This window comes from Amblyomma mixtum, chromosome 3 (assembly GCF_055824585.1).
Source record: "Amblyomma mixtum isolate Tamu chromosome 3, ASM5582458v1, whole genome shotgun sequence".
NCBI classification, from domain to species: domain Eukaryota; kingdom Metazoa; phylum Arthropoda; class Arachnida; order Ixodida; family Ixodidae; genus Amblyomma; species Amblyomma mixtum.
The window spans coordinates 291,447,482-291,462,040 of NC_143014.1; the positions used below are offsets into that span (position 1 = coordinate 291,447,482).

The 14,559-nt window shown below is 43.8% G+C and overlaps 1 protein-coding gene across 1 annotated transcript in view; it reads right to left on the reverse strand.

Annotated features, from left to right (window-relative positions):
- crb (cell polarity complex component crumbs) overlaps positions 1–14,559 on the reverse strand; it is a 206,270-nt gene that overhangs the window by 94,036 nt on the left and 97,675 nt on the right. The window contains exons 4-5 of the mRNA XM_089583659.1: positions 11,939–12,067; positions 1,968–2,204 (exon numbers count right to left, since the gene is read on the reverse strand). Of these exons, the coding sequence (XP_089439785.1) occupies positions 1,968–2,204; positions 11,939–12,067 (366 nt within the window). The remainder of the gene's footprint in view (positions 1–1,967; positions 2,205–11,938; positions 12,068–14,559) is intronic.

A 14,559-nucleotide genomic window follows, 5' to 3' on the forward strand; every position in this document is an offset into this window, starting at 1 on the left:
GCTCGGAGGCTCTCACTCCTTTCTGCACGACCCTCTCCGTCTCCCCGACTATTACTTCCCAGAGAAATGAACTTTATCCCCACCTTGTACACACACCACAGACCAGTACAAAATGGCAGTGAAGAGAACATATTGCGGCATGCTGACACATTTTTTCAGTGGCTCCCCCCCCCTTGCAAACATGGCCTAAGGGTCATGAATACCACTAGCCAATGTTTCTGTTCTTTGCTTTGTTTTCTTTTCCTTGGGGTAGGAGGGAAGGGGGTCTAAGATATTTAAATTTTGTCCCAAAAACCATTCGAGATAAGCAGCGTCAAACACACAGCACTTGCTGGAGTTTACTAGGCAACATAGAAAAAAAACGTAAACCAAACCGATATTTCGAGATCTCAGAGTTCAGGTGAAGAAAGGATTACTGCACTTGTTCTGCTATGCGCCAGAAAATATGAAGCAGGAATCTATGCTGAACAGCCACTTTAGCAGCTTTTTATACTGCCTAAAGTTTTTTTTCCTTTTCATCTTTTTGCAGGAAAAATACCTTGGCAAGTAAAATTACCGTTCATTGGAAGAATCTGTAAACAGCTACAGTCGACTACCTTTAAAATGAACTTGGGCCATGAAAATTTGTTTATATTATGAGAATTGCTCCCAAAAAAATACGTACAAACATGCCAGGTTTACCCAAATACCGCTACGTGAAAGCAGTAAATAAAGTGGCAATGCAACAAGAAGATAACCGCAAAAGAAAATTGATTGCACTACACATGACCAAAAAGTAAGAGAGTAAGAGCATGGCACAAGAAGATGTGATCCCACTCAGAAACATTGGCATTTTTCTCTCTCTCTCTTTTACCTCTCTTTCCTCCTCAGTTTCCCCCTTTTTCAGTTCTTTTTCTGTTTTTATTTTCAGTTTCCCTTTAGAGCAGAGCATGCTAGGAGTACCCCACTGGCTAACTGCATGGTACAGGTTCCAAATTCACATGACTTTTTGGCCCTCTCTCTCTCTCTCATCTCACTCCTTCATTAGCACAACTGCTGCCAGTTCCACAGCAGGTCCATTGCCCATGCACCTTTTCATCCACTGCAGGAAATGCACAGCAGGTGGTGGACACAACGCCAAGATCTGGCCATCTCGGATCTCTGCGCTGCATGCGTATCACCCACCGCACTCACCTCAGACAGGCACGAAGGCATGAGAAAGACACTCTTTTTTCTTTTTTTAAATAGCTTGCTTCAAGAGTGCATGCGGATGTTCCGCAAGTACCACTGCGCAGAGTTGCCATGGCTCAATGTCACTGCGAGAGCTTGCCTTAGCAGAGAAACGAAACGTACCAAGCGGCTTAGTAGATTTTTTTTTTCTTTTACATTGAGTTTACTGACCAAGTGTCGTCCAAATGTCCTTGCACTGTTTATTATATCTGGAAATTCGTGCCAACCAAGCTTTTCTGAACTGAGTTTGTCTTTACGGGAGTCTGCGGTACTCAGTTCATTCAGCAAACTATACGCCTGAATTGATGGGCTGTTTGCTTGGCTGACAGTATAAAGCACTCTCTGTACAACTCAAGTGACTGAACACCTCCAATACATTTTTTATTGTATTCTTTGATTACTGGGCAACCTTTTAATTAACTGTTCAGTAAGCTGACTGCGTGACTCGTCTTCCGATCAACCAGTTTTCTGGCCCACTGCTTACTTACCCGCCCAAACTGCAAGGCTGAAACAGCCAAGAGGCCAAAAGCAGCAATTGAGCTTCTCCCATGTCGCACCACTTTCCCTTCTACAGATACAGTGACAATGCTTCCATGACGTGTGAGCTGGTTGACAGCATGTCAACAGAGCAAAGAGCACTCCATCCACCTCATTTCCATTGAAAGAGGCGCACACACTGCCACTCTGTTCTCTATCTTTCAGAAGAGTTTCACACTCTGTTCATGCCACCAACATGCTCTTCTCACTGGCTGACCTACCTGACGGACACAGACAAAAAGTGCGACCTGGGCCACTGCCAGGCGTACAGCTGCCGCCATTCTGGCACTGCTGCTCTGGCCGGTCACACTGGGCATCGGGCGCAGGCTCCTGGCACGCACTGCCCGTCCAGGGCCCCTTACACTGGCACCGCGTGCTGTTGCCCCGCCAATCCTCCACGCAGGTACCTCCGTTGGCACAAGGCTGCTTCTTCCAAGGGTCACGCTTACACAAGGGCCCTGCAAGAGGGAAAAGGCCAGGGATGCAGCAGACAAGCAAGCACCACCATTGCCACGAAAAGCAAACTAGTTGTTCAATTAAAATGAGCAATAGTTTTGTTTAGGTGCCACTGCTAGAAATCCACCTTCCAGCAAAGGTTGTTGTTGTTTGTTGGGTTTTATGGCACATAGGCAACTGAGGCCATCATGAACCAAGCTCGGGGTATGAGGGAATTGTCCTGTGCAGAATTCTATAGGAATATTAAAATAATCGCCGGTGTAGAGAGCCTATAACATTGGTATGTGTTATCTAGTGACGACAGATGAAAAAAAATTTTTATAAATGGCTAATGATAAAAGCGTTAAGAAGGTCAGGTAGGCTCCGCGGCCATCCTTGGCTGGGAAAGGACGTTGAGCCTCCCAACCAACCAGATAAAAACCTCAGTCCCTTTCTCAGGAATGAGAAGGTGGCTGAAGTGCATCTTAAGGTATAGTGAGGCAGTGGATAAAAATTTAGAGATTGTTGAGCAGACCTGCTTCTCTTAAAAAACCAAACACGCAAGCTGTGTTAACAATTTCATCTTCTCCCAACAATAACATCGGGTGCATAGGAATGTAGTAATTATAAAACTGTGTAAAATACTTTTTCCTTAGTTTTTCTACTTTTGTACATGACAGTAAAATGTGATTTATTGTTAATTCCTCTCCGCACTTCTCACAAAGAGGTTTTGCTTGTTTTGTCAATAGAAAGTTATGAGTAAGATGTGTATGTCCTATACGAAGCCGGCAGAGAATCACTTCTTTAAAACGTTCCTGGTGTGTGCAAGACTTCCATTCATCTAAAACTGGCTTTATCAAATGTAGTTTGTTATTTACTTCATTGTTCCAAGTTAAGTGCCATTTTTCCTTAATTTACGGTGTACTAAGTGCATGCAATCATTAAAGGGTATGTTTACTTTGTTTATTCACTTGCAACGGGCTTTAGCAGCACACAAGTCTGCTCTCTCGTTGCCTTGAATTCCAATATGGCTTGGTACCCAGCAGAGTTTTATGTTTTGTCCTTGAGCTATGGATGTTGTTATGTTGTGTATGAGGTCACCAAGTAGTGGACTGATTGCATTTCTTGAGTGGAGGGCTCTAAGTACACTTAGTGAGTCTGTGTATATACTGTTCGCGAGGTTCTCATTTACTATTTTTTTTATGGCTAGAGAGATGGCGTGACATTCGGCAGTGCAGATGGATGCACACTGTGGAAGTCTTACTATTTGATTCCAATCCCCTTGTACCACTGCACTTCCAACATAGAGATCTGTTTTTGAACCATCTGTGTAAAATGCTGTGAAAGTACTGTACTTTTCCTCGAGTGCGAGAAATTCTTGTAATATATGTTGTTGTGGAGTTTGTTTTTTATGGAACTGTGTAAGGGTGAAATCGCAGACTGCAGGGATATTGTACCATGGTGGCAGTGGATTTTGTCTTTGCGCAATACCAGGCAATGTGTTTAGTGCGCCGAGATCCTGGCACATCTCTTCAAATCACAGTAGTAGTGGTCTGGTAGCTTGCGGTTTGTTATTAAAGAGTATTCTAGATGGACACTTTGTGGCTATAGGATAACAGATGTTTCTGCAGTGACCGGAATTTTAGGATGTACGAGCATGTGAGCATGGCTCTTCTGTGTGTAAGTGATGGTTCGTTAGTTTCTAAATGCAAACTGTTAATGAGCGATGTCCTGTATGCACCAGTGGAGAGACGTAAACCTAGGTTATGTACTGGATCCAGTTGTTTGAGATACGACGGTCTCGCTGACCCGTACATGATACAACCATAATCTAAGGTAGAGTGCACTACAGAGCGATAAATTTGTAAAAGGCTGGTCCTATTGGAACCCCAGTGTTTTCGAGAGAGTACCTTAAGTATGTTCAAGTATCGAGAGGCTTTCTTTTTGAGACTGTTAATATGAGGTAGGAAAGTTAGTTTTTTGTCAAAAGTAATGCCTAGAAATTTTGTTTCATTCTTTATAGGTAGTTCGGTATTGTTCAGATATAATGTGGGGTTTGATTGTAGGCCTCGTTTTATTGAGAACAGGACACCCACTGTTTTTTGTGTGGAGAATTGGAATCCATTTTTGTCTGCCCATGTTGCCAGTTTATTTATTGTTAGCTGTATTTGTCTCTCACAGGTTGTTACGTTGGAGGACGTGGAGGCTATTTGGAGATCATCGACATAGACAGAATACATAATTGACTTTAGGATTATTTTGCTTATGGAATTCATTTTTACAACAAAGAGTGTTGTGCTTAAAACACACCCCTGAGGAACCCCGTTCTCTTGAATGAAGTTTCTGGAAAGGGTTGATCCCTGGCGTACTTGAAATTTGCGGTTCGACAGGAAATCATTTAGGCAGTTTAACATCCTGCCGTGAATGCCAAGTTCTGCAAGATTGCGAAGAATTCCAAACCTCCATGTTGTGTTGTATGCTTTCTCCAGATCGAAAAATACGGCTAGGCAGTCTTGTTTGTGTATAAAAGCTTCGCGCACAGTATTTTCAAGGCGAACTAGATGGTCGGTCGTTGAGCAACCTTTTTTATAACAGCGTTGATGGATATCAAGGAGTTCACGTGATTCAAGGGCAAAATTCAGTCTTATATTAAGCACACTTTCGAAGGATTTGGCTAAGCAACTCGTAAGGGCTATTGGTCTATAACTGCTTGGGGAGGAAGGTGGCTTTTCAGGTTTAAGAAATGGTACAATTATAGCTTTCTTCCAATCTTCAGGTATTCGCCCTAGTATCATTATTTTGTTGAAAAGTTTCAAAAGTGCCTCTTTAGCAGGCTCGGAGAGATGGGCCAGCATTGAATAATGTATTTCGTCAGGCCCCGGAGCAGTTAGTTTTCTGGAAGACAGCACTCTGTTTATTTCTGAGAGTGTGAAGAGATTATTGTATTGTTCATTAGTGCTGCCACTAGTTGGGAGTCTTTGCTTTTCTGCTATATCTTTTTAATTTAGAAATGAGTGCGTGTAGTGTGACGAACTAGAAACGGCAGCAAAGTGCTCCCCTAAAGTGCTCCCTGCCTGTTCTTTTATACTTGTTTGTGCACCGTGTGTCGTCAAAAGAGGAAATGTGAACGGTGAGAAGCTGCCGTTCAATTTTCGAACCTGCTCCCACATTTTTTTCGACGTGACCTGGCTGTTTATGGATGAGATGTAACTTTGCCATGATGCTTTCTCGGCGCTGTGACGAATGTACCGAGCGTTAGCTCTGGCTTTTTTAAAATTTATGAGGTTTTCTTGTGTCGGGTACCTGCGAAATGTGCCCCATGCTTTGTTTTGTCGTTTTTTCACTTCCTCGCAGTCTTGTGTCCACCATGGTTTGTGATTCTGTCGCACCACTCCAGAAGACTGAGGAATAGCTAAGTGTGCGGCAGCTAGAATGCAACTTGTGAAATTTTTATTAATCTCATCGATGTTAAGATAGTTAAGGTAGTTGCGCTAAAAGGTTTTCTAGCTCTATGTTTGTGACTTTAAGGTCTGGTTCCAGGTATACAGAGCACATTGTAATAGTTTTGTATGTAAGAAGAGTGGCTGCTACAGCCTCTAATTTAGTTGTAAGTTTCACCTCACGTGCTGCTATTCCACTTTGCACGATGATGGCTACCCCTCCCGATAGCCTGTTTGCATGCTCTCGGTCACGCCGGAATAACTTATATTTTTTTAGTAGATTTTTATGCTGCGGACCTAGGTTAGTTTCTTGCAGGCACAACGCAACAGGGGAGAATGAGGTTAGGATGTCCTTTATGTCGATGAAATTATTTAAAAGTCCCCTAGAGTTCCAATGAATTATGAATGCCATCTTGTGTGTGGAGGGTGAGCAGTGGGTTTAGGTTGGCCCCATGATTCGGGGCTTGTCTCTTTTTTTCCGATCCAGGGAGTTCCGCCGTACTTTGACGTCGACGGCACGGAGCTACCGTGGCTCGTGTCCATCACCTCTTCAGAGGCGCTGGACGAACGTGCAGAGTGCACGTGGCTCTTTGTGACAGACCTCGCCTCGTGGGCAGAGGTCTTGAGGTCCGTTGCCACAAGAGGCAGCATGACCTCCTTTGGAGGTGGTGGAGTAGTGTTAGCTACTTCCACCTGGGGCGAGGATGGCTCCGCCGCAGCCTCACTGCGCGAGGTCTGGGCAGGTGCCAGAGGCCGGTGTGATGGGTCGCCCCGTCGCACCACATCGGCAAAGCTTTATGTACAGAGAGTGAAAAATTGCTTGCCATTCTGATACGTGTCCTTGCTTCTTTAAATGAAATGTTTTCTTTAGTTTTCAGTGTGATGATTTCTTTTTCCGTTTTCCACGATGGGCAAGACCTGGAGTAGGCTGGGTGTTCGCCTTGGCAGTTAGCGCAGCGGAATGCTGCTTCGCAGTTTTCTGAGGCGTGTTCTTTTGAAGCACATTTTGCGCACGTTTTGCGGCCACGGCAACTCTGGGATCCATGGCCAAATCTTTGGCAACTGAAGCACCGTCTGGGATTTGGAATGTAAGGTCTCACGGCAATCTTTGTGTGCCCCACTTCGATGGAGTCAGGGAGTGTACAACAAGTGAAAGTAAGTACAAGATGCTTCGTTGGGATTTCTTTGTTTTCTTTTCTTATTTTGATTCGTTGAACTTTGGTAATATTTTGATCGCTTAGGCCATCCAGCATTTCCTCTTCGGTGATATCCAGTAAGTCGATTTCAGAGATCACTCCATGGACAGTGTTTAGTGACCTGTGGGGTGTGACAGAGACACGAATGTCCCCAAATGTCAGAATGTTTGAGAGTTTAGAATCTTGAACTTTGTCACGCATTTCTAGGAGCAAGTCTCTGCTAGCTAGTTTTGTCACCTTGTAACCGGGGCCTAAGGCTTCTTTGAGACTCTTCGCAACCATAAATGGTGATATTTTCCTTGCTGGCTTTTCAGGATCTTCACTGTGGACTACGTGATATTTTGAGAAGACTTCTTTCGTTTTCTGTACAAACTGCTTCGTTACTTCGGTCCGCCCTCTCTTGAGAGGGCGATCGTTTGATGAAGGAGGGGGAGCCATAGGATATGTGTATTGTTCAGCTACGGTGCCAGCCACCCACCATGGAGCCCAACAAGGGGACGGGACAGGTACTTGCAAGCAAGCCCTGCCCACGCCAGCTGTACACCCCAACTATAACCAAATATGAAGCAACTCAGGGTAGTTGGCCACATAAGGTTAACCCTAGCCGCCTATGAAAAGTGAAAAAAATAAAGAAAAGAGGAGGAGACAGGAGAGTTGTAAGAAAGAAATAGGAAAGTTAAAGATAGAGGGGAGGATAGGGAAAGGTGACTGCCGATTTCCCCCGGTCGGGTCAGGCCGGAGGTGCCGTCTGCAGGAAGCTGGGGCCAAAGTGGTGTGTTGCCTCTGCCGAGGGGCCTTAAAAGTCCAAACGCTCGGCATCTGCTCAACATTCTAGCAAAGGTGTGGCAAAATTTATTTCTTGAGTTCAAAGGCACTCCTTGGGAGAAACCAAGTGACTTCAGATGCATGACTTAAGCTCCCCTTGTTTTCCAATGCCAACACACTTCCTGCGCCAACAATTCAGCTTTTCCTCCTTTTATATTCAACCACAAGGTGGCATGTGCCCCTCTCATGCATTTTCCATCACAACGTACTAGCAGTCAAAGATACATTAACCCCAATCATCATCTCAACCCTAGCTGTTAACTTTCCCGGTATGAACGTACGTATCATAGTTTCCCTAAAGAAAGTCTCCTAGTAGTCAGGGATGACAACTTATGCTGAAGTTTCACTGCTGCCAGAGTCTTTCAGAAGTTTTTCAAGGCAATAAGAATTGCCACTCTTTCAAATACAATACACAACTTGCAGTAATGCAAAGGGCCGAAAGAAAATCAAATTGAAAACTGATTTTTGAGTTAAGGAAATGGTGCAGTTATTGTCTCACATCTAGGTGGACACCCAAACCACATTGTAAGGGAAGGGAAGAAGGTGGGAGGGAAAGAGGAAAGAAAGAGGTGCCGTAGTGGAGGTCTCCGGAATAATTTCGACCACCTGGGGATCTTCAACATGCGCTCCCCAGGTGGTTGAAATTATTCCAGAGCCCTCCACTACGGCATCTATATAAGATTTTGCACACCAATGAGGTAATTCCTAAGTTCATGCTATGCTACAAGTTATGTTGCACTGAAAACATGCTTATAGTGAGGAAACTGTTACGTCAAGAAAAAAAGATAAAAGAGGCAACATAAATGGTGGCAAGTTTTGTGATCAGATATTAAGAAAGACAGTTACTTCACTTATTCTTGTGTATCATGTCCATTCACTGCAGACGATTTTACAACAAGTGAAGCTCTAAATCCAACAGTTGTACCGAACACACACAGCATAATGCCTATAACCAGTCAGGCAGGGATCAGAAAGTACAAGTTGAAGAGTGCCAAATCAACTAAAGCATGCTGTTAGCCACAACCTTAAAGCACATGACACATGACATGGAGAAAGCTGATCAGCCATCTGAACAGCAACGAGCATATTATATTTCATAGTACCAGCACAACCACAAAGATTCAACATGCCCACTTTAGCACACAAAACTAAAAGAAGGGAAACTTAAAATGGCAAAAGAGGCCCGCAATACCAGTGACTAAGTGCATCAACAAGTTCAAAGACTACTGACCTCCACTGAGCATGACAGCCTAGTTTTGCACAGGAGCTTTTACGGGAATCCCTGGCAGATACAGTTAGGCACCGGCTTCACGGAAACGACTTAAACCAAGTACGTACATCGTGGCATATGAAAACATTAATTCAAGCTGAACAATAGTGGGAGCTGATGACCAACAAAAAAAACACTGCATGCCTGGGGAAATACTGTCTACTGCCAAGCATAAGCAGACGTTTCTTTTGTTTGAAAAACGGCCATCTGAATGTAGAAGGTAGACCTATATGCACAGCCGACCTATTTGCGAGGTCTAAGGTGGTTTCAGCTGAGCAGTGGTTAGTACACGTCGCGTGCAGGTGTTCCAAATCAGTTCCACTATGAAAACTCTAACTGGATGCCATTTACATGGCTTGCTCATGCTAGCAGTTGCTTTCCCTGACAAGCGGTAGACAGTGCGATAGACTTGTAAACTACAGGACTTCTGGCAGTTGGTTTGCCGCTAGTCAGCCAGCCGCATGCAAGTGTGAAAGGCCTGATGGAGTGATGTCATAACCTTTAATCTTCATTAGCCTCCGACTGCTGATGACCTTGCGATCACATTGCTACACTGCAAGAGCGGGGGCTAGTTGGTGCTTCATACTGATCAATTCGCGCTACAAGGGACATACACACGGAAACACAAACGGACGAAGCGCGCTTCGTCCGTTTGTGTTTTCGTGTGTATGTTCCTTGTAGCGCGAATTGATCAGCCCATTGCTACACGTTTCTTGCTTTGGGCTCCGCGTGCCACAATGACATTCTCCCTCTCTCTGTCTGTGTGTGACTGTCTGCCTGCGTCTGCGCGTCAGTGTGACTGTCTGCCTGCGTCTGCGCCTGTCTGTCTGTGTCTGTCTGTCTGTCTGTGTCTGTCTGTCTGTCTGTGTCTGTCTGTCTGTGTCTGTCTGTCTGTGTCTGTCTGTCTGTGTCTGTCTGTCTGTGTCTGTCTGTCTGTGTCTGTCTGTCTGTGTCTGTCTGTCTGTGTCTGTCTGTCTGTGTCTGTCTGTCTGTGTCTGTCTGTGTCTGTCTGTCTGTGTCTGTCTGTCTGTGTCTGTCTGTCTGTGTCTGTCTGTCTGTGTCTGTCTGTCTGTGTCTGTCTGTCTGTGTCTGTCTGTCTGTCTGTGTCTGTCTGTCTGTCTGTGTCTGTCTGTCTGTCTGTGTCTGTCTGTCTGTCTGTGTCTGTCTGTCTGTCTGTGTCTGTCTGTGTCTGTCTGTCTGTCTGTGTCTGTCTGTCTGTGTCTGTCTGTCTGTGTCTGTCTGTCTGTGTCTGTCTGTCTGTCTGTCTGTCTGTGTCTGTCTGTCTGTCTGTCTGTGTCTGTCTGTCTGTGTCTGTCTGTCTGTGTCTGTCTGTCTGTCTGTGTCTGTCTGTCTGTGTCTGTCTGTCTGTCTGTCTGTGTCTGTCTGTCTGTGTCTGTCTGTGTCTGTCTGTCTGTGTCTGTCTGTGTCTGTCTGTGTCTGTCTGTGTCTGTCTGTCTGTCTGTGTCTGTCTGCACATGAATGTGAGTGAGGAAATGGGGGTACGCATAGACCTATATACATAAACTTTTAAAAGGAAGCATCCCTGCTGGTGTACAATCCACGGCCCAATAATGAATTACAGAATGACTCAGCTCATTCAAGAATTGTGATAAGAGCAATAGTAAACTCATGCCTTGATTCGGCACTAGAAAAAGCCCTGCATTCATATGGTTGAAAACAGCTCTTGCAACAAGATTACCAGATTAGGAAAAGCAATGTATCCATGGCATGCTTTAGAAGCAACCACCAAGACCTTGCTGCAGAAAGTGAAAAAGCAGAAAAAGAATTCAGAATTCAAAAAGGAAAAATTAAGTGAGACAAACAGTGGTGCCAAATGAACGTCGAATGTCCTACAATCTGCGGAAAGTGGTGACTGAACCCAACATGCCAGTTATTTTTTTTACTTTCAAAGCTGCACTCCACATTACGGAGGCAAAAGAAAAAAGTTAGGTTCGGGAAGCGGCATGCCAGGCCATTTGTAAACTGTGCCTGCATTGTGCATGTATAACTTCTTTGGTATGGAAAAGTATACACTGGACAAACGGGTGAACATGTCATTTGCAGGATGCACGAGCATGAGCTATCAATAGAGAATGGTGTAAGCTTACATCTACTGAAGCACTGCAAGAACTGTAAAGATTGCGAAGCAAAGGTGACAGATATAAAGAATGGGTGAATGGGGTTTAATATCCCAATGCGACTCAAGCTATGAGGGACATCATAGTGGAGGGCTCCGGATAATTCAGTCACCTGGGGTCCTTTAGCGTGCACTGACATCACACAGTACACGGGACTCTAACATTTCGCCTCCATAGAAAATGTGACCATCATGGCCGGGATCGAACCCGTGTCTCTCAGGTCAGCAGCCGAGCACCATCACCACTGATCAACTGTAGCGGTGACAGATATAAAGGTGTTAGTCAGAAACTGTGATGCTGTGACATACGAGCTCCTTAAAGCTCTTTTTTTTTTGTCTGAAACAGTGCTGATCAGTATCAGTGACAGGTGACAGGTCAAAGTCAGTGTGCCGAAACAAAAAGAAGCACTTTTCTTAGGAACACATGTGTGATGTTTTGTTTCTTTGTTGTGATGAATGATATAAGATTGAATATGTGTATTTTTGTTCTTCCCAAATGATCAGTAATGAGTTAGCACTTGGCCCATCTACCTTTATGCGCTGTGTGCTGTAAACTGCGCAATGAAGTAATCCATCTTTAAATATGAACCAACTAGCCCCAAACCAAACGTTGCTAACATGGCAAGTGTACGCCAAATGCTGAACCACTAAGTTTTCACATCATTCAACAGATGGCAAAAGATCCATGCAATGACCAACAAATGGGTGAATACAAAACCGGTGTAATCGGCGTAATTTTCAGCGTAATCGTTATGTGCGAAATGGATGCCAAAAATGCATTTCTGCATTTAAAACACTTTCCACAAAACTGCAAAGTGGTCCACAGCAAGTGTTAGTGACATTATTACACAGACCACAAATACACAGGCACTAAGAGCATATGACTTGCCTTTGTCTAGCTCACAGTGCTGGCCGATGTACCTGGCCGTACAGGTGCACGTCGGCAGTCCATCTTGCATGACGCACAGGCCACCATGCCAACACGGGTAGTCAAAGCAAGGGTCCACTTTGTAGTCCTCTGCAAAACAAGGGGACCATACCAAAGGCAACTGAGCATCTGGCCAATATAGCACACATGCCGCCTGCCCAGCTCAATTTGCATAGGATTGTGTGCAAACCCTTTCCACCAAATCAGCATGCAGCTGGCTATAAAGAGACAATATTCCCACAAATACAGCAGCTGTTGTCATTTTTTTGCCCAGCCAGACTGAAGTACAGGAGACTGAAAACTAAATATTTTGGCAGAATTGCTTGTTTGGTTGTGAATAACTCCTAGCCAAGGGGGAAGAACTGTCTCAAAACAAAACTTAAGTTTTGGTTGGGGACAGTGCTTCCACTTTTGCTAGAAGCAGAGGAGAAGGCATTTACATGGCCCTGTAGCCAACAAGTTCACAAAGAGTCTAGCTGAAAAGGTGGCTGGCTTGCAAAAGGCTATGTGAAAGTTATGCCTTAGCATTTGAGGACAGTGTGTGCAGCTGCAGCAGCTATATTTCGATGAAAGCATAACACAAAAATGCCCATGTGCTGTGTTATGTCACTGCACTTTAAGGAACCCCAGGTGGGCTAAATTAATCCGGAGCCCTACTCTACAGTGCCGCTCATACCCTCGTGTTGTTTTGGGACATTAAACTCAACAACTGATAATTTTTTATATTATGCAGTAGTAACATGCCTGTGCAGCTCTTCAAAGTTTTCTGTTTAAAATAATTTGTCCTTATGTGTTAACGTAGCTGTGCCAAAACAATGGTTCTAGCCTCAAGGTCTGTACAGAGACAGTTTCACTCTTTTTCCTCGTCTCCCAAGCTTTTTTTTACTGATGCAAACCTGTAACCAAGTGGAAGACACTGTTATGACAATGAAATTTAACTTAGTTCTAGGGGCTGCCCTTGCAGATTAGCCACAGTGACAATCCACCACCCAGAGTTCACTGAACTTGAGTATGTAAGCCCAAGCAAAGCACTTTTAAGGGACACTGAAAACAACTCCACCCAATTATTGTTGCTAGTCAACGTCACCATCTCTCTGGGTCTTTCCCCCTATGTTGAAGTTTGTCTGGCAGCAAAAAACCATTTGTTGGCCAGAAATTTAATTGGAATATCTTCCCACCAGACAATTCAAACTCGCAATGCCCTTACCGAAAAGGACGGGTTGCCACTGTTTTGAAGTGAATGGCAGTGTGGATCCATGGCCTCTGGATCCATGGAAAAATTGGGGTCGATGCACACACTTCACTTTAAAAATAGGCCAGTGATGACAATTATTTCATTCCTTGGCTTTTTCTAGCTCATAAAAGCTCCATTTTCACTGAGTTAGAGTGGCCTCTTTGTGATCATAATCCATTATCCTATAGACACAGGGCAATTTCAATTTGTTTTCAGTGTCCTTTTAAAGCATTCAAGGCCAGACAAATGACCAACTGCATCGACCACTGTGACAGAAGTTGAGCCCAAACAGGTTTTAACACTAAATGGACAAGTGCAGGAGGCAAATAATGGACAGTTTCAGTGTAGCTCACCCAAGTGAAGAACTTTCATTGAAAAAGGAAGTGCGCATATTTTCTTCTGAGAATTTTACCTCGAGTATATATAGAACATTTTGTTTTAAAGATGTATTTTATTAATTTATTGGCTTTTTAACTTCAGGGATAGAAATCAGATATCATACGTGCTGAAAGTCTGATAGAAAATGGGATTCTCTAGAAACCATGCTTCTCCAGGAACCTTCTCCAGATGCTGTAATTTGGGGTTTTCTTTCTGATTTTTTGCCAATGACATGAGCTAACTACAAGTACCTATTTGCTGCAAGAATTAAAATAGACTTCACCCCCCTCGAGAACAACAATGTCGCAATGATAGCTGTATCATACCTCCATGAGCGTACATTCTGAAGCCCACCTGATTATATTATCATACATGGCATTACCCAAAAATAATCCCCTCCTCCTCACAAAATGCAAGGCGCTTAGAATGTGCACCTTCCTGGATAACATTCTTTACTCAAGAGAAAGTCATGGCAAGAGAAGCTGGGCGATTTCAGATTAGATCATGCAAGCACGACTGGTCGACATCTTGGATTTCCCTAATAATTTTATGTCACTGCCTGATGTCTGGAAAGAAGAGATCTGCAACTATTTTTGCCAGAAAAAAAATTTCAAAGCACAAAAAATTATTTATCTAAAAGAGGTAAGCTCCGCACTAACGCACACTGCTGTTATCAAACTTGGTTGTGAATAACTGGAAACACATATAGAGACGAGATGCTTGAAGATTTATCCAGCAGATCTATGACTATTGTGGAATGCGCCCAGGCATTTTTCATGATTTCTAAGTTGTGTTCTTAATTCCAAAGAACGACAAACTTCATCAAGGGAAATTTTTTGGGTAACTTCGGAGGTTTTTATCTAAAGAAGAAATGAGCTATAACTGCAAACATTTCACGCTGTATTCTGCAAACTTATCTACTAAGTGATATAAAATTAATCAACATACCTTCCACAGATAAGGAACTATT